Raw genomic sequence first — 18242 nt, 5'->3', positions numbered from 1 at the left:
CATATTTTTCTCATTGTATAGGTGTCATAGTAAACTATGTATCTGTGTTTTGCTGATGAGAACACCATGTTAGTGCAGTAAATATGTAAGGTGTTTTGTCCGTAGTAATTGAAGACGGTAAAGGCTGAGAATGTAGCTTCAAATGCAACGGGCAGTTTCAACTAAACTGCGAACCATAAAAACAACAGAAAACCTTTTGTAAATCTAAACCGATGGTCTCACTGGCGGAACACACTACATGGAATTTTGGCAGGAATCTGGCAGTCTATGTATCGCGAGAGCAAGAGAAAATCATCCGGAGGAAGGGGAGTTAGGGGATAGTGTAAGTGAGAGCGAGCTCGGAAGGGAGGGTGAGTAGGAGCGTGAACGAAGGTAGCCTACACCTCCCATCACTTCTAGCAGAAGTTCTTGCAGAAGAGCGAACCGTTTTGAATGCCATTAGACCTGGGAAGCTGGAACAATTTTATGCATTGTATGTGGTAGAAATGACAAGGATGGTAAACTTGAAATAATTCATTTCGGCCGCGTCCTTTCGCATCAGTGATTCTTATTTTTATATTGTGTTAAAATAGTTTATTCAACAACGTGCCGTCTGTATAAAAACATTGGCGATTTTATTTTTTCTCAGGCGGGTTTGAAGACTTTTTCTCCTGTTGGAGAGAAGGTACAGTAGCCTGACGTTCTTTGTGTCACAACGTTATATTTTGTATAACTCATTAAGATGTTTAATAAATGTAATATTTTAGAACATCCATTTTTTCTACCATGTTATGCTGACTAATGCCATTTGCAAGATGATTACTGCATAGAGTCGCTATGTATTTTGACAATGTGGTTTTTAAATGCACACGAACCAAAGTGTGTTTCGCCTGAACATAATCCGTTGTGCATTTTAAGTGAAAATACGGTTTCTTTTTTGCAGTTCTCTCCCAAGACTACGAGTCAAGAGTTTTGGAGCGAGAAGGGGGACTTCTGAATTAAACGCTGTTATTCTCTGAATAAAAGTGGAGCATATAACTTTCTAAAAGAAAATCTGGGCAGTATGTGGCAGAGGCGACTGCTGAAGTTTGCTTTGGGACTTGCAGCGGTTTTGTCGGTGGCTGTCAATGAAGGTACTGCGGGGAATAGCGAGGCTGACAAAGACACTGAACCGAGAGCCAGCAGAGCCAAGAGAAGAGGAGGAGGAGGTCAAGATGTCTTGAAGGGGTAATTGTATGATCAAGTTCTCTTGGCGTTAGAACTGGTCCAGTCACGACTTGTATCTATTAATAAATATTTTGTTTCAATAAACAGAGAATACCAAGATTATGTTAATAAATGTTTCCCTTGTGTTGTGAACAGCGAGAATGCAGCGTAGGCAGCTATTATGGATACATTGTTAAAACAACGAGGATACACGTACGAAAATAGGAACAGCCTTCTTAACCATATAGGCTGCATTGTTACAGAAAGCTCGTCAATGATGCATTCATCTTTGCCTGATTTAAAAATAAAATTTTGTTGCAAAATGTCAAAAGGACAAGCGTGTTGCAGATAGGGATTTAATTAAGAATGGACAGATTCACATCTGTGCTGCTGTGCTGCTGCTTTACGCAGCCCACGGCTAGACTATGGAGTGGGCGAACTCCGCAGGGAAATGGACTAAAAGTTTTCACAAATTACATAGTCATGTAGTTTATAGGTCAGAGTTATCTTCTGTTTATTTAAGGTCTTCTAATGGAAAAAAAGAGACGACAGTGGGTCAAGTTGATTGAGTTTTTAATTTGAGAAGAATGCAGGTTGGCTTGATAAGTGAAATTCTTCCATCGGGAAGCTTCGAGGAAAGCTTTGTAATTAAATACTGGCAAGAATCGAACATTCCTACTGTGTCGCGGAAAAGAAGTTATACTCTAAACAAAGAACTCTTTTGCACGTTTGTCCCTTTTGGAATGTATAGAGCTGTACTGTAAAACCATTTTTTATTACGCAGTTTAATCTAGTTCTCCGCCGTAAACACCACACCCCTATATGGAAAAAGTAAAATTTGCAACCACATACTCCGCAGCAAATATCACGCGCAGTCGCTTTACTGTTGGACCCAGATTTACTTGAGATGAAGCCAAGAGCTTACTGAAAGGTCGTACACGCTCAGAACTTCAGTATTGTTTAAAATTGATCAAATGTTGCAACAGAACCTATACTGCTACTGAAATAATAATAATAATATATATTTTTAAAAATAAATGTAAAGGTAACAGTAGCTTGACCTTTAGACAGCCTTTTGCAATAAACGTCTTAGAAGAGGTTTTCCCTTTTACTCTCTTGTTACTCTCAAATCTTCTTGCTTGATTAGATTGCAAAGAGTGATTTACCAATTAAAAGTTTATTGGTAAATGATTGATAAAACACCTGCTACAGATATTGATAATTAAAATACAGGTGTTCATTGTGCAATCTGCACATTCAGGTTATTTTTAATTGATCTTGGTATTGTTTTTTTTTTTTTTGAATGATTTTGCTCAAGAAAAGAAATGCTGTGCTGTGAGTTCTTAAAAATTGGCATTCCAATTTTTGCAAATTGAATATAGGCCACCAGGTGTTGCTGTTTTAGAGACAAGGATGTGTCTGGATATATTATCAAATTAAGGCTAGAGGTTCTTTGGAATGTCTCCACTGGGCAACATATTTTGAATTAATTCAAATTCTCATGGGGAAAGGGACTTTGGAAGAGTCCAAGTATGTTGTTTTCTAAGTAGAAGACATTGTTTGTGAAAGTCCAGTTCTATCCCGTGAGACGAATGGCTGATCATGTGTCCATCTGTGTCTTGTGCAGGCCAGTAAAGATATAAATGTGTGTCAAATTCATTGTCCTGTGACTCAAAATGGAGTTTACTAAAATAAGTGAAAATTAACACACTTTCTTAAAGGTTTTTAACAAGGCTTGTTGAAGAATGTTACATAGGTGCATATATTAGGACCACAGAGATGACATCTGTTACCTCTAAGAATAATATTTTTGGGATGTAATGAAATTTAATGCTTCATTGGCAGCAATGAAAAGAATCCTTGATATTTTATTATGACTTGACCAGGTCTTGAAGAATTGAAAATTCATAAAAAACTAAAACTCTATGTAATATTATTATTTTATTTGGACAGAGTTTATTATGGTTGAAACAAGATGACCAAAGTCCAAAGGTGGTGAGCAAATATTATTAATAATTGTTATCATTAAAAAGTAAATTATTATGTTAATGTATTTCTTTAAGGCCCAATGTTTGTGGATCGCGTTACAATGCATACTGCTGCCCAGGATGGAAGACTCTCTCTGGAGGGAACCAGTGCATCGTCCGTAAGTTCTTTGTACCACTTTTGTTATTAACCGCTATTTTTCATTCCCATGTTTGATATGGCCAATCATAATTGCAGTCATCCAGTCATACTTGCTTTAGGTGTGTCCAAATGCAGCAATGTCATCCATTGATTCAGAAGGGCACACAGTTGGACACACATCTACTGAAACACTGTACCACTGTTGGCACAGACAGGCAATGCACAATCAAATGCACACCAGTTTATATACATGTGGAATTCAGTCAAACCTCACCTATGTTTTTTTGGATTAAATCAAGAAAACTTAAACGCTGATAAAGACTGGCCTGAAAACTGTAGTGCCTGAGCCAGAGGCTTGCCCGTTGCAAATGTTGGTTGCCTACCACCAACTTTACTGTTCTCACTGTTTTTATTCAATTTGTGCCCAGTGCTTCAGTTGGATGTGCCTCCTGGAAGGCCCCTCCACTTACCCCAATGAAACATTTTAACTGAAATTTTAATTGATAATGGAAATGAGCACTCAGCAATAGTGAATAATAACATCATATTCAGCACTGACAGGCGTAGGTAAAAGCAAGTGCAAATGTTTTTAGCTCTGGAAGCAATATTTCTGTGACACACCCACACTTTGAAATGCAACTGTGAAATACTCCCAGGCATTCTAATAGTAATGTAACTGTGGGACATGCACAATCTCTCTCTCTCTCTCTCTCCCCTCCCCCCCTCCCTCCTTCCCTCCCATAATACATTCATAAATTAAGGTGGTCAGGTTTAGTAATTTGTTGTATATCCTATGCAATGACTGCTTGAAGTCTGTGACCCGTAGAAATCACCAAGTAGTGATTATGTTCCCTGGTGATGCTCTGCCAAGCTATTGCTGCAGCCATCTTCAGCTCCTGTTTGTTTCTGGGGCTAGTTGCTTTAAGTTTTCTCTTCAGCATATGAAATCTATGTTCAGTTGGATTCAAACTGGGTAAATGACTAGTCAAGAATTTTCTGATTTTTTATTTTGCTTTAGCAGTATATTTGGTCTTTGTCTTCCAGTGACTGGAGATATTTTCTTGAACTTGAGCAGATAAGATTCTTCTGTACACTATATAATTCATCCTGTTACAGCTGTCAGCAGTTCCATCTTCAATAAAGACAAGTCAGCCAGTGGCAGCCATACATGCCCAAACCATAGCACCCCCACTACCAACTTTCACAGATAAGGCTTTGCATCTTAGGCAGTTCGTTTTGGCCTCCACACTTGTTCTTGCCATTACTCTGATTCAAGTGAATCTTGGTCTCATCTGTCCACAAGACCATTTCCCAGAAATTCTCTTTTAAGTACTTCTTAAACCAACTGTAACCTGGCCATCCTATTTTTCTGTCTAATTAGTTGTTTGCATCTTGCAGTTTAGCCTCTGTAGTTCTGTTTGTGGCATCTTCTGCGGCCAGTAGTCACTAACACATCAACGCCTGGTGAAAGACGTTAGACATTCAGGTGAAAAGTAGAACCTGTGCTAACTCGAGCTAACCTGAGTTAACGTAGTCCTCAACCTAGATTTACACTCTTCTAGATTTCTAGATTTGGGCTTTTGCTCACTGGGAACTGTTTTGCATTATTGACAATAACAAAGACAATCTACCATATGAATAACATTAACCTTGAAGAGGTGTAATTGCGAATGGTAAGTAAATGGTGTGTGTGCCCTATGATAGATTGGCGACCTGTCCAGGGTGTATTCCTGCCTCTTGCCGAATGCATGCTGGGATAGGCTCCAGCACCCCCTCTCCGTGACCCTGACCAGCATAAGCGGGTCTAGATAATAGATTGATGGAAGGTGTAATTGCTTATGCTTATACCGAGGTCATACCTTGTGTAGTTGACCAGTCAGTCTGTAGTGCTGAGGCTTGTAGTCCTGAGCATACATTGTATATGTAAATGAAATGGTAATGAATAGAACTTGACCCTGACTATGTGATGGAGAACAGGAAGGCTGTTTATTTGTGTGCGTCCTGAGATTGCAGCCTGGCAAGCTGCCTTTCAGTCAGCATGGCCAATGACATTGTTTAAAAATACAAAACCAAGGAAGTTGGGTCACAGTGTGCGTAATGTCTCACCCATCAAGCCAGATTACCTTGAGCTTGATTTTCTCTTGTGGGGAACAGCATCCTGACTCCTGCCTGTTTCACCCTTCCCCCCGATCTGACGTTATGCTGCCCTGTTTACATTATACATGAAGGGAAACCTCAGACCCAACCCAACCTGCCACTATGCACATCGCTTTGCCAGTCACTTCTGATGGAAGAGTTCCTGCTGATTTGTGTTGTGTGGTATAAGTCCAGCTGTGTTTGGGCATCATAGTCTGGGATCGTCTGACCCATCTGTTTTGTTTTTCCAGCCATTTGCCGGAGCTCCTGTGGAGATGGATTTTGCTCAAGACCCAATATGTGCTCTTGCCCCAATGGTCAGATTGCACCTTCCTGCGGTTCCAAATCTGGTACTGTATTTCACCATGAAGAAAATGGTTTCAAGCGTTTTGCCGGTTGTTTAATGGTTTGACATTAAAGTTTGAAGAATTTTATCTAATGGTCCACATCATATCTGTCTTTAGTGCATGCAAGCCAAGTACTTAGTTTTAGGGTCAGAACAGTCAGAACAAGACACTCTACCCTCTTTAGTATGTACCACACAGACAATATTACTTTTGATAGAATGTAGTGTTACTTGTTCCATGCAAATTATTTGTAGACTGATGTGACATACATGAAAAAACACACAATGCAATATTTAGAGTGATTATTTCAATATGGGTTTTTGTGTTTTTCTTCAGCAACACAGCATAAGTGACTTTTTTATTCACAGAAGGATCTAAAATTAGCTCTTGGCTTAAAACCAGTCTGGTTTTAAGATCCTTCTCTCCATGGCAGATGATGTCATTTCCTGTCACTTGCTTAATCCCTTCTGTTTTTGTCAGGCACAAGACAATGGAGCTCAGCTGCCCAGCTTGAAAACCGGCCCATTCCTTGTTAAAACTTTGAAATGGCTGCTAGTCATACACATTTTTATAAACCATGTTCTGTATACTATAAGAACATATACGTTCCATAGATACATATGTTCAGAACAGCCTCTGTTCAGGAGAAGATATGTTTTTAATATTGTCACTGTTGTCCCTCAGTTCAACACTGCAATATTCGCTGTATGAACGGTGGAACCTGTGCAGAAGACCACTGCCAGTGTCAGAAGGGATACAATGGGGCTCACTGTGGGCAACGTAAGGACCGCTGCTTTCAAATCCTTAATGTCTTTAAAAGCCGTACCCTTTTTTTGGATATGAGGTGTGCATTTTCAAGGCGCAAGGCTATTTCAGTAGATTATTTTAACATCTGCATAGCATCTCTGTCACACCAGAGTTAGCTAAAGAGAAGATTTGCATGTGCAGTATGTGAAATGGAAATCTTTTTGATGTATGTGGATGTAGTAACTGAACAGTTTGAAACAATATCCCAAGGAGTGTCATCTGGCCTCATTTGCATGTATGATTTTGTTTCTCAGCTGTCTGTGAAAATGGGTGCTTGAATGGCGGAAGATGTGTGGCTCCTAACCGCTGTGCCTGCACCTATGGCTTCACTGGAGCACAGTGTGAAAGAGGTACTGTTGGCCATCACTAAAATATTCCAAATGAGTGCATTCATATCCGCAATGGATAAAGCAGTTGATTGAAAAAACATACATGCCATTGCCATAGATGTTATGTACAGATGTCAGTGCATACTGTGTATGTAGTTCTTTGATGGTATTAGATATTGCATTGTGGCTGACAGCAGTGGTGGAACATTGGTTTTATGTTTGCCCTGTAATCTGTGTTAGCATTACAAGAAGTTAATTCTTGCTTTGTGGTATAACATTCTAGTTAAATAAATATATTTTGAAGTTAATATAAATCTCATTGGGTTCCATAAAGTTGTTTATTATTTGTTTAACCTACTGTATGTGTTTGCAACAAATGTTTGCCCTCAGAACCTCTTTCTTTTGTTGCCCTATTTGTTGCCGTCGTGCAGGTTTTTTGTCTTCACAAAACTAGAAAATATCATCATCCACATCTGTTTCCAACTGTTTTTTTTTCCTGTAATGCATGATTGACCAGTCGGTATTCTTGAAGTATTGCAAAATTGAATTCCTTGTTCATGAGGAATAAAAACACTTTTGCACTGAGGTAATAGCCCTTGGGAAACCTCATGAAGAGGCTGCTACATTTAAAAACACATTGAAATGTGTCAAATGGATTTGCCAGGAATTGTTGATTTGTTAGTGAGTAAGGGTGAGTAATGAGTATTAATATGGCATGGTTGAAAATCTGGTAATTTCCCCCAGTGATTTTCAGGATTTTACCAGTTCTGTTTTGAGAGCATGATGTGCTGCAGTTCTGGAATGGAGTCATTTCCTGTTGGTGTCGATGACATTTGGATTCTGTCAGACACAATAGCCATGGCCCATGTATGACAGTAACAGGCCCTGGTTTCTGTAAAGGAAATGTTTCAAATGTTTTGTTGCGGCATCTCTGATATTGCAACCGTAGACTGCTGTGTAGTTGGCCTTTTTATGCATCTGAAAGGGACGATCTTCTCTGGGTTTGCTTCACTTTACTTTGCTGGGTTTACTTTAAGATATTAAAGATATGCAGTTAATATGTTCTGCTAAATCTAGAGTGACTTACAAGCTAGTTCATATCATGAGGCGAGATCATTGTTCCAGGGTTTTGTGTTAACATCTCAAAAGTAGTTTCAGTGTTCCAAAACGGTCATATTGTGCGGAGACCTGGCAGACATCTCGTCCTTAGAACTTTGCTCTGGCCAAAACAATCAAAGTCAGAGGATCCTCATTGGTTTTTCAGTTTCCAATGTCGATGGTGAGAGACACAGGAGCTCCTTATATTTTATGTTTTTTTTTGTCCTAGCTGTGCATTTAACCTGAATTTTGATATAACACAAATGTAGTCTTGAATGTCCTGCATCTTGATTCATTATATGAAACCAATTGTTTTGCTATCATTTTGGTTAATTCTACTCATTGACATCTATTATCCATCTTGAATCTTGAGTCATCCTTCCTGACAAAGTCTATTTGATGCAGATGTGTTGGAGGTTCTTAAGGCCGTTTGTGTGAAAGAGGAGAATAAAATGTACTTGAATTTGCTGCCAAGCTTTTTCCTGTTTTTTTGTATATTAACCCTTAAAACTGACCACTTGCAAAGGGGTGCATCTAGCCTAGCTGTTGTGTATTGTTCAGAGATTTAGTAACATTTTAAGGAATCATTACTACAATGAAATTCAATTTTATTTTGTATAGCACATTTTTCGATTCTGTTAGAAGGGTGCTTTACAGAAAAAGTAAATATGAAGCAAGAGCCCCAACAATCTGGCAGAGAAGTTTAAAAACTCTCCAGCAGGAAGGAAAAACATTGAAACAGTTTGAAAAATGCATTGTTCGATTGTGTGAGCTTCGTCACTTAAAGTTAATTAAGTTAAAGCTAATGTGAACACATTGTAAAAGCAGCTTATTATTTGTAATTACAAATGTGATGTGGAAGGCATGCTACCTTAATTGCTAAGTTTTAAGATCACGATTAAGACTTGGTTATTGGATATTCTTTCATATAGTTTTCCAATTATTACTGAATTTCAAGTTATTGCTCAACAGAACAATCGCAAAATTGGCATGAAAATGGCTGAACATCTTTGGCATGTTATAGAGAATACCTTCAAAATTAGAAAAATATGGATCAGTTTATAATGGTTGCAGTCATATTCGTGCTTCCTACTCTGCTGTCAGTGTGCACTTTTAACCCCAGTATTTAAAATCACTTAGCATTTTTTGCCCTAAAGGGCATCATGATTTTTTCCTACTTTAAAATGTCAACATTTACTTTGTCTTATCCTAAACAACATAAAAGTTTGTAATTAATTATTGTATACGGAAAAGGAAAAGTAGATGCTGCACATTCCAGGGACATACCAATGAGTGTATTTTCTCAGAAATACATGTTTGAACCCTACATTGTACACTGGTTGTACCATTCAGTACACACATCTTGAAGACTAATTCTAATAGCTACTAGTTTACACTTGTACAATGGACAGACTGTATCCAAAGAGCTACCATTATCTTAAAACAGTGAATCCAAGCACTTAAAAATAGTCTCCTCTTATGAATCCACCTAAATGTGAAATAAGATTGCATGTTGAATGAAATGGTAAAATTCATAACACCAGCAGTAACTCCATACCAGGCCCCTTGATAAGTACAGTAAATGATTGAGTATGTTTTAAATATATAGTTTTTAACCAGTTTTTCCACAAAAGACCCAAAAAGCATTGAATTTTAGGAAGTGGAGAAGGAAAAGAACTGATAATTGGTTTTCTAAAGGAGTAAACACAGTAATTGTGTGCTGTGCATTTCCAGGGTGGGCTTTACAAGAGGCTGTTAATTCTGATGATCCCTGCTCCTTCTCTCTGGCTCCTGGTTAGCACACTCCTAATCAGAGTATTCATTCATCTCAGTATCGCTTCCAATGGTTTCCTTCAGTAGACAGCCAAGCCAAATCAAAAACTTCCTATCTCCTGTCCAAAGCGCCTGGAAAAGTGGTTGCTTTTGGCAAGGCGTGATGTCGACCTCCTTTGTTGCCTCAACGGTTCCAATGGTCACAGATAACCTTGTCTTGTCTCGCCCAGTATTTTTTTGCATCAACAGTGGCAGTGAGAGATTGTATTATGCTTGTGAGGAATAGAACTCTTTCAATTAACAGTTTCATTCAACAGTTTGCTGTATCCATTGATCTAAAGCAAAGAAATGTCCAGTATTACATGATATGGGACTTTTTTCTTGTCCTCTCATTCATGCTTTCATGTTCACAATATTGTACAGTATACATGTATAAGGCTACATGCTTTGTGAGTTTCTCTGACATTTTCCTGGCTATATTCCATCTCCTCTCCAGGATATTGTTTTGAACATGTATTCACATTTTCCTTAGTATTGTTTGAGAAAAGGAGTTTCTTTATTAGGCACAGATTTAATCTTATACCATTAACACAGGAAATGTTGGATGACTGACATTGTGAAACAAGAACAGCACTGGGAAATTGAAACTGAAAAGAATGCCTTGCCTATGAGTTTGATTTCAGCTGAGGAGACTGTGCCCACAATATAGCTGTGGGTACTGCACAAGCATTTCATATGCTAGGTATAAGTATTGTACAGCTCACATTTGCTGTAAGCAGTTATTTTTTTATTGTTTATTAAGGGTGGTTCTCCCGTTGGTGTCCAAAGAGAGTGAGTAATATTTGACCCCGTGTACATAATACATTTATTTTAAATTGGCTTAAGGCTTCGATTTAAGTAGCATGGTCAAGTTCAGCTGTCCTGTTTTATAAGCCTTTGCTACACCTCATTGAAAAAGGTAATAGATAATCCAAACCATTCCATTGCTCTATGTAAACCGATATCTCAAATTACAGTGACATGCTCCCTGATTGCCTTCTGTAGACATTGGCTCATCTAGATATCATTAAATCAGATAGGCTTGCAGTGGAACAGACTGCTGTAATTGGCCTTAACAGGTATACCCAGGCTGGAGACAGAGGGGAGAGAATAATTTCTCAGTATTAGTGATGAAACCACATTTTTCCACCTTCAGCTGAGTGCAATGGCATCCTCATTTATTGTGGGCTCTAATATTTTCACACCAAATTATAGTTTGTGACAAATGCCTGGAAGTTGATATTTTGTCTTCAGTCTGACCTTGACTGCCAGCAAAGGCACAGAAGTGAATTCCCTGGAAACGTAAATATTTACAGGCAACTGAAACATAATAAAGCAATAGTTTATTCCGTCCTCAAACAAGTCTGTTTTAATGTGTTTAAACACATATCCCATTCAGAGCCCCAGCAGTTTCATGCATGTTCGTTTTGTGGGTGTGCAGCATTTGATTTTGTCATTCAGTGTGGGCGCAATAGATTTGGTGTTGATCCCTATCTGTTTTAATGATGATATTGGACATTGTAACCCGTTGCTTAGAGTCATGTGGAGTGGAGTATTCAGGATTGCTCTCAGATATGTGCAGACATGGGAGAGTCCCACAGCTGTGTTTAGACATGGTGTGCAGAAGGCTAGAGCAACACCGCCATCAACCTCAGTTTAGGGTTTCCTATAGTTAATATCAAATGGGGCTGGCAACAGAGAGGCTTTGGACAACATGGTTGGTCTTTTGGTTACAAGTTTTCATTTTGGCTGACATTGTTCTCCAAACTAAGGATAATTTTAGGAGTGAGTGTCACAAAATCCAGTAAATATCAGCAAACAGCTGCAATTGCTTAAAACGTACTAATTAAAAGAAGGAAAACAAAAAATAGTGGGTGTGAAATTGTAACAGGTCTGGCTTAGTTTCCATTTTAGAAACTTCCATGGCATAAGTCTGTATGTCTGTGAGTTGCGTTGTAGTCTCAATTAAACACGATGAATTAAAAATACATGAAAAATGTTTATGTTAAATATCTCACACACTTTCCTCATTTACTATGAGTTCAGTACCGAGTGACTGATGAAAGATAAACAAGCCCCCTGTGACATCTTTGGCATGCATGCTTTTCCCATGTAGTTTGCAGCAGAATAGTTTATTGTACGGTACATAATGGTTATGAAAACAGAATTTCAATAGCCTTCCAGTCGTCCTTCTTATGGTTAGAAAAATAAGAGCTGGTATAACTTGGAATATGTTCATCATATATCCTTAGAGTAAAGCAGTAAAGTTTTGATTTAAAAAAAAGTCTCTAGTGAGCTGTAGGCGGCTTGAATTTTCTCTGAAACTGTGTGAAACTATCTGAGACGAATTTGAGATGTTTGGTAATCTCCCCAGCAATGATGACAGTGAATGTAGCATGACTCTACTACTGCAGTGTTTTGTAGCTGGAAAAGTACTTAAATTATACTTAGGGGATGGAGATGACCCAGTTTTTCTTCAAAACATTTTATTTGCCAGTAACTGGAAGAAATGCAGGGGAGAGTGAAGCATACATGACCAGTTTTGTGTGCATTTTAATCATGGGGAAAACATCCAGTTTAATTTGTTTAAGCACTCCTTACCCTGGAACAAGAGCTTCTTGCTCTCCTATTTTTGCTTCATGCTGTCTGTTGTCTGCTGTTAAATGTGGAACCAATTTTTGAGTTTGGGCTCTTGCCAGACATAATTGGAGCTCACACACTACTGATGTAAATCTTCAGTTTATATTTCATCTGAATTAGACACTTTCTGCCCCCATGTTGTAACTGGATCTGGTGCTTTACAATTTCCCATTGCATTTGCCTGAAAGCTATTCTACACAGTAAAATGTCCAGTGTTAATTCAACTCTAACAGAGTACGGTACATACGAGTCCAGTTGGGACCATATGAACTCTGTAAGAGTTGATTTAACACGGAACGTTTTACTGTGTGCTGAATCTCTAAGAGGAAAACTCTTAGTTAAAAAATCTTAAACGTTGTCTTCTGTTTAAGCTAAACCAGGACTCATAAGCCTCCTAATCTTCTGTGGTGTACAGATGTGCTGTCTGATGTGCGGTATCTGTCTTTTAACTGTCTTCTGCCTCTCAGATTACAGGACGGGACCCTGCTTTGCCTCAGTGAGCAACCAGATGTGCCAAGGCCAGCTGACGGGCATTGTGTGCACCAAGACGCTGTGCTGTGCCACAGTGGGCAGGGCCTGGGGGCACCCCTGCGAGATGTGTCCAGCCCAGCCCCACCCCTGTCGTCGCGGCTTCATTCCAAACCACCGAACAGGAGCTTGTCAAGGTACCCTCCACGCCACCGCTCTCTTAGAGGGGATTAGGCCTAATTGATTTAAATTGCTTTTGGTCCCTCTGTCTGAAGAATTTCGTGAGACATGTCGACAGGGCAAAGAGGAGGACTGTCAGGTTTATGCATGCATGGTTGGATGGGCATGAGATGCATAAGCACATTTAGTATAAACCAAAAACGTTTTTTTTTCTCGTAAAAATGTCTCGGGTCATGCAAAAACATTTTTATTGTTTTTCCACAAAACAAACCTTCTGCTTGTGCAAAATTAAATTAATGTTGGAACTTCAACATTTTTCAGGGTTTTTTTACAGAGTATCTAAAAGGATTCTGTTAAGTGCTAGGAGGAACTTTATCTGCTGAAGTCTGTTCCGTTTTTGCAGATCACAGTAAAAATGACTCGTGGGCAAGTTTAAACAGTCTTCTGTGAAAAGTATTACTTAATGTATACATTATTTATGAAACGGGTGAAGGGACAAATGCACAAATAAATTTTTCCAGTTTGTCAGAATTTAAATGGCAAAATAAATCCACTTTCAGTATGTCAGCCACAACAACTGACAACAGCCTTGTGAAACGTCCCAATGAGTCCTGATATTTTGTCAGAAGTATGCCTCAACTTAAACAAACCACCACTGTCTGAACATTTACATGTGGAGACCAACCCAAACCAAATTCTGAGCTCAGGTTCCCATTAGTTTGACATAGCTACAGAAGTTGTATTTCCTATTTTCAAGTGTTTTTACTGTACTGCGTTCGCCATCCCTGTTACCTTAATGACATGGACGTCTTTATTCAGCGTGACTTCCTCCATGCTCCTGTTCCAGCATTGAAAAGTTAAAGCCAACAATTCATGTGGAACAGGCATGGGTGCACTTTTGTTGGAACCAGCAGGAAGCGATCTCAAGTCACAAAAATGCATTGTCACTGCATGTTGGGCAGCACTGAACAAACTACCAACAGAAGCCTTTTATTTTAGACTTAAATATACCAGCGGCAGCTATTTGAAGAAAAAATTCTCTCGTGGTAATCTTTGCACATGTCTTGTCTGTGTTTTTTATTTGGTAACCGCACATAGTACATTCTACTCTTAATAATCCTGATTCTCCAGTGTTATTAATTTGAGGCACTTGGAGGGTGCCCTGCTTAAGGAAACACTTTACTATCTTTACTAGCAGCTGATCACTCAGTTTGTGGTGATAGCCCAGTTGACTAGACCAGTTGGCAAGCCGTCTGTCAATACAAGAGTATGAATATTGGTTTGGAAGATAGATCTTACACCCCACCATTCAGTTTTAGACTGGCCAAATGTTATGTTTCAGAGCTAGCTTATATCCCTTTCATTTCTGATTAAACACCAAAAGCTCTTTGTTGCGGCTTACACAACAATATTCCAAAATGAAAAAAGGGCACTAAACTGGGTCTTTAACGAAACCCTTCATGAAGAAGGTTGTTTCCTGTTTCCTTTTAAACATCTGTTTTTCTTTAGCTGGGGAAAAACAAGTGTCTGTAAAATATGCTGTTCATAGACACACGCAAGAAGACCAGCAGTCTACTCTTAATGCCATTTACGGAAGTGACTATATATTTTTCTACGTGACACATTCTAAGACAGTTGATGAAACATGGTTATAATTTTTCTTGCTTGGGAATTGGATGTCCTTGCAAATGGCAGAACAGATGGTCCTATAACAACATGCCATGCATGGTTATGTAGAACTTTTAGTGATTCAGTGCACAGCAACATTTCAGTTGGTTTAGTGGCCATTTTTTAATCAGTTTTTTTCCCCTCTTTTGTCTCTGCTATTACTGCATGTATGGTGCACAGTTTGCTCATTTTATATGACTTGGAGAGGGTGCATTCTTAATTTTCTAAACTATGCACACACACACAAAAAAATACCATTGGCAGCTTGCCTGCCCCTGACCCTGTGTCCCTCTGCTAGAATTGCGCTACTTTGGCCCTCAGGGGCACAGCTCTGTCCTGATGTAGTCATGGCAAACTAGTCCTAGTTGGTTATAATTACATCCCTGAGATACACATCGCTCCCAGCATGGCCTGCTGTGGCCGATGTCTTTCCCGCTTGTCAACAGCACAAAATAAAGACTCCCTGGGCTCACACTGTCCCTTTTGTTCAGTCCCAGCATTCATGTCAGTCGAGCGACAATTGTTTTTGGATACCTGTCTATCACGCCGTCCTACGAACGGTCCCTGTACCCCTGGGTTTTAGTGAAGAGGTCCTACAGATGTGGGCCGGGACTCCCCTCCCCCCCCCACCCCCACCCCCCCCCAGGGCATTCTGGAAAGCCCCTCTGCTGCGTTTGGCTTCTCCTCTAATTCCTCCAGCTGTACAAATTCTTTTTATCGTCTGGCTGTCTGTGGGACAGAGGAGAGCGTGAGCAGGAGTGGCCGGTTCTCAGTGCTGGTGATTTATGGCCCTCCACACGCAGCTATGGGAAGCATTCCTGTCTCCTCTTCCATCTCTGCGTTTATTTTCCCCTTCTCCTCCTGACCCCCCCGGAGGCTGTGTGTCCAGGAGCTCGGGGACCTGCTTTGCGCTGCCAAACTTTTGCTGTCGCCCTCTCTCTCTCTGCCCGGGTCACACCTGGGCCTTTGCATTGGTTCTCCACGTAGGTATGAGTGCAGGCAGTCACGTTGTCACCTGATGTCGTAAGATGTGATTCTAAATCAAACTGCAGAAAGCGTGGAGCAGGCATGAAGGGTTTATTGTTTCTGGGCTTTACGAAGTTTCGTTTTTATGCAGAATCCATTTAAAACACAGCCTACAGCTGTGGCAAAGGGCAGGAGGAAAATAATGTTCTTGTAATAGTGATTACGAGGCCAAGCAGAACAGCAGCTATGATGTTACTCAGTCCTATGAGTCCAGCACTTACAATGGTGTTATATTTCGCCTGCTCATAGCTCCTTCCAAATTAAAGCACAGTTTCAGCCCATTCACCCTGGCTGAACAAAGCCCAAAGTTGGGTGCCCCATTTGTATGGGTTTAAACCAGTAATCTTCATCATAATTTTGTGGAAAGCAAATTGGATTTGATTTTGTTTTGGTTAACAAGTTTTTTCCCCTCTTGCTAGATGTGGATGAATGCCAAGCCATTCCTGGGCTCTGTCAAGGAGGAAATTGCATTAACACTGTTGGATCATTTGAGTGCAAGTGCCCTGCCGGACACAGGTTTAATGAAGTTTCACAGAAATGTGAAGGTAAGACCTTTCTTGAATGTAAAGTGAAAAACCACACCTTGTACACAGAGAAAAATAATTGCTGTTCTATGTAAGGTCCACTTTGAGTCTAGTTAATGGGCAGCCGTGTAGTATAAAGGGTAAGGAGCATGTAACCTGAAGGTCACAAGTTCGATTCCCGGATAGGACACTGCCGTTGTACCTGCATTATTCATTTTATATCCAGCTGTTTAAATTGATGCGATGTAAATGCTATGTAGAATGTTCTGTATAAGAGCATCTGCTAAATGGTTGTAATGTAATGTTTTTCCAAACTTGGTGTGAGTGATTTAGTTGTACAAAAAATAATAAATGCAAGCCTGCAGGCAGCTGCAACACATTTTAGTGTTTCTCTTAATAGCCGGGATTGAGGCCAACCCTACGGGATCAGTGTGCAGCCGAAGGAGCAGCAAGTCATGACTCAAACCCAGTACAGAGACCAGTAGTTGCCGGTTCTTTATAGAATGCCATTGGACAATTGGAGGGGCAAAGAGGACAGGCACCATCGGCGGATAGTCTGAGGACCCTCCCGGGTGGGAGAGTTTGACTAAATAAGAGCCCTTATACAGTGGCTCGCCTTCGACAGAGGGGCTCCTTTCCGGGGTCAGGGGAGAGGCGCCTGCGTCTCCGGGTGGACGGCGCCCTGGAAATGCGGGGGCCTCTTCCCGAAGCGAGAGGGGTTGTCATGGGCGCCGATGATTCAGAGATGACTCAGATGTTTTGTCCTTGCTCCTGCCGGGGTTGGGGGGCGCGGGGCTCGCAGGCTCTAGGGAGACGATGTTCCTAACATCTTGTGGCGCACCAATCCATAAATAAATATACTGGCTCATGTCATCCAGTACAGAGACATTCTTCTCAGAAGCTCTCATTGTGTCTGCCAGTTCCAAGGCTGCCTACTGTATATGCTGAGAGCAAATAAACTGCGGGTTATAGCGAAACACTGGACAATGTATATGGTTTGGTTTTATCTAGTCTCAGAATCTCTCATGCATTCACAGTAAATGAATAGCCTTATAATAAGCTGATTCATATAGAATTCCAAATGTTTCATTTGGCCATTGTCCGATAACTCACATTAATGTCTAGTGCCATTTATTTAGAAATCTATGTGGTTAGCCATGTTTAGCAAACTCTACCAATGAAATTGTTCTTCAAAATAACAGCTTGGAAGGATGCTCTATATCTAGCCTGCACTGCTAGATGACAAGTAGAAGACACTGTTTTAAAAGGACAAAGCTATTAAAAGACATCAGGAAATATCTGCTCTGTCATGTTTTAATTTCGTTTCTAAGCACATTAAAGTTGTATGACATCATTAAAGTGTACTAATAAACAAACATAACCCATACTTCATTTCATTTTGGACAGATCTTGATGAGTGTGCCAGCATTCCTGGTCTATGCAGTGGGGGTGATTGTTCTAATACAGTCGGGAGCTATTTCTGCAAGTGTCCTCAGGGATTCTACCCCCCTCTTGATGGGTCCAGATGTATTGGTAAGGGGAATGAGTTGTGACAGTTTGCCTATCACTTGAATAGTGGAGATAATGTAGCATCTACTGTTTTGTGGAAAGGTCTATTTGCACTACTGCAAGTGTGTTTAGCTTGAAAATCCATAAAAGTCATTAAATCCTCCTGAACTAATAGCTCTGAAATGGTGTCCTAATATGCCAGAATTTGCATGGAAAATTGGGGAGTTAGTAGGATACAAACAGGAAAAAGACTGGTTCTCTGTCCCACTTTTGCGTTTGTGCTTCACTAGTGACATGTTCAGATTTGTTTTTTGGCTCAATATGAGGTATGGGCTTTTAGGCTTATCAGCGATTTTGATAACCAAACCAACTTCTGTGTACCTTCC

At 40.0% G+C, this 18242-nt stretch overlaps 1 protein-coding gene across 4 annotated transcripts in view; it reads left to right on the top strand.

Annotated features, from left to right (window-relative positions):
* The first annotated feature begins 351 nt into the window (after positions 1-351).
* LOC135255386 (fibrillin-1-like) overlaps positions 352-18242 on the top strand; it is a 59954-nt gene continuing 42063 nt past the window's right edge. The window contains exons 1-10 of one of the 4 annotated variants that reach the window (XM_064336487.1): positions 352-472; positions 629-664; positions 923-1206; positions 3249-3331; positions 5700-5798; positions 6480-6575; positions 6857-6952; positions 12949-13146; positions 16243-16368; positions 17755-17880. In XM_064336487.1, coding sequence (XP_064192557.1) covers positions 1043-1206; positions 3249-3331; positions 5700-5798; positions 6480-6575; positions 6857-6952; positions 12949-13146; positions 16243-16368; positions 17755-17880 — 988 coding nt within the window. In that variant the 5' untranslated portion in view covers positions 352-472; positions 629-664; positions 923-1042. Of the gene's footprint in view, positions 665-922; positions 1207-2809; positions 2831-3248; positions 3332-5699; positions 5799-6479; positions 6576-6856; positions 6953-12948; positions 13147-16242; positions 16369-17754; positions 17881-18242 lie in introns of those variants that run through there. The other 3 variants (XM_064336486.1, XM_064336484.1, XM_064336488.1) reach the window with 3 other exon arrangements.

The sequence above is a fragment of the Anguilla rostrata genome, chromosome 5, assembly GCF_018555375.3.
Source record: "Anguilla rostrata isolate EN2019 chromosome 5, ASM1855537v3, whole genome shotgun sequence".
Taxonomy (NCBI): Eukaryota; Metazoa; Chordata; class Actinopteri; order Anguilliformes; family Anguillidae; genus Anguilla; species Anguilla rostrata.
The sequence above is the reverse complement of the archived record's forward strand: the minus strand, read 5'-3'. Positions and strand labels throughout refer to the sequence as shown.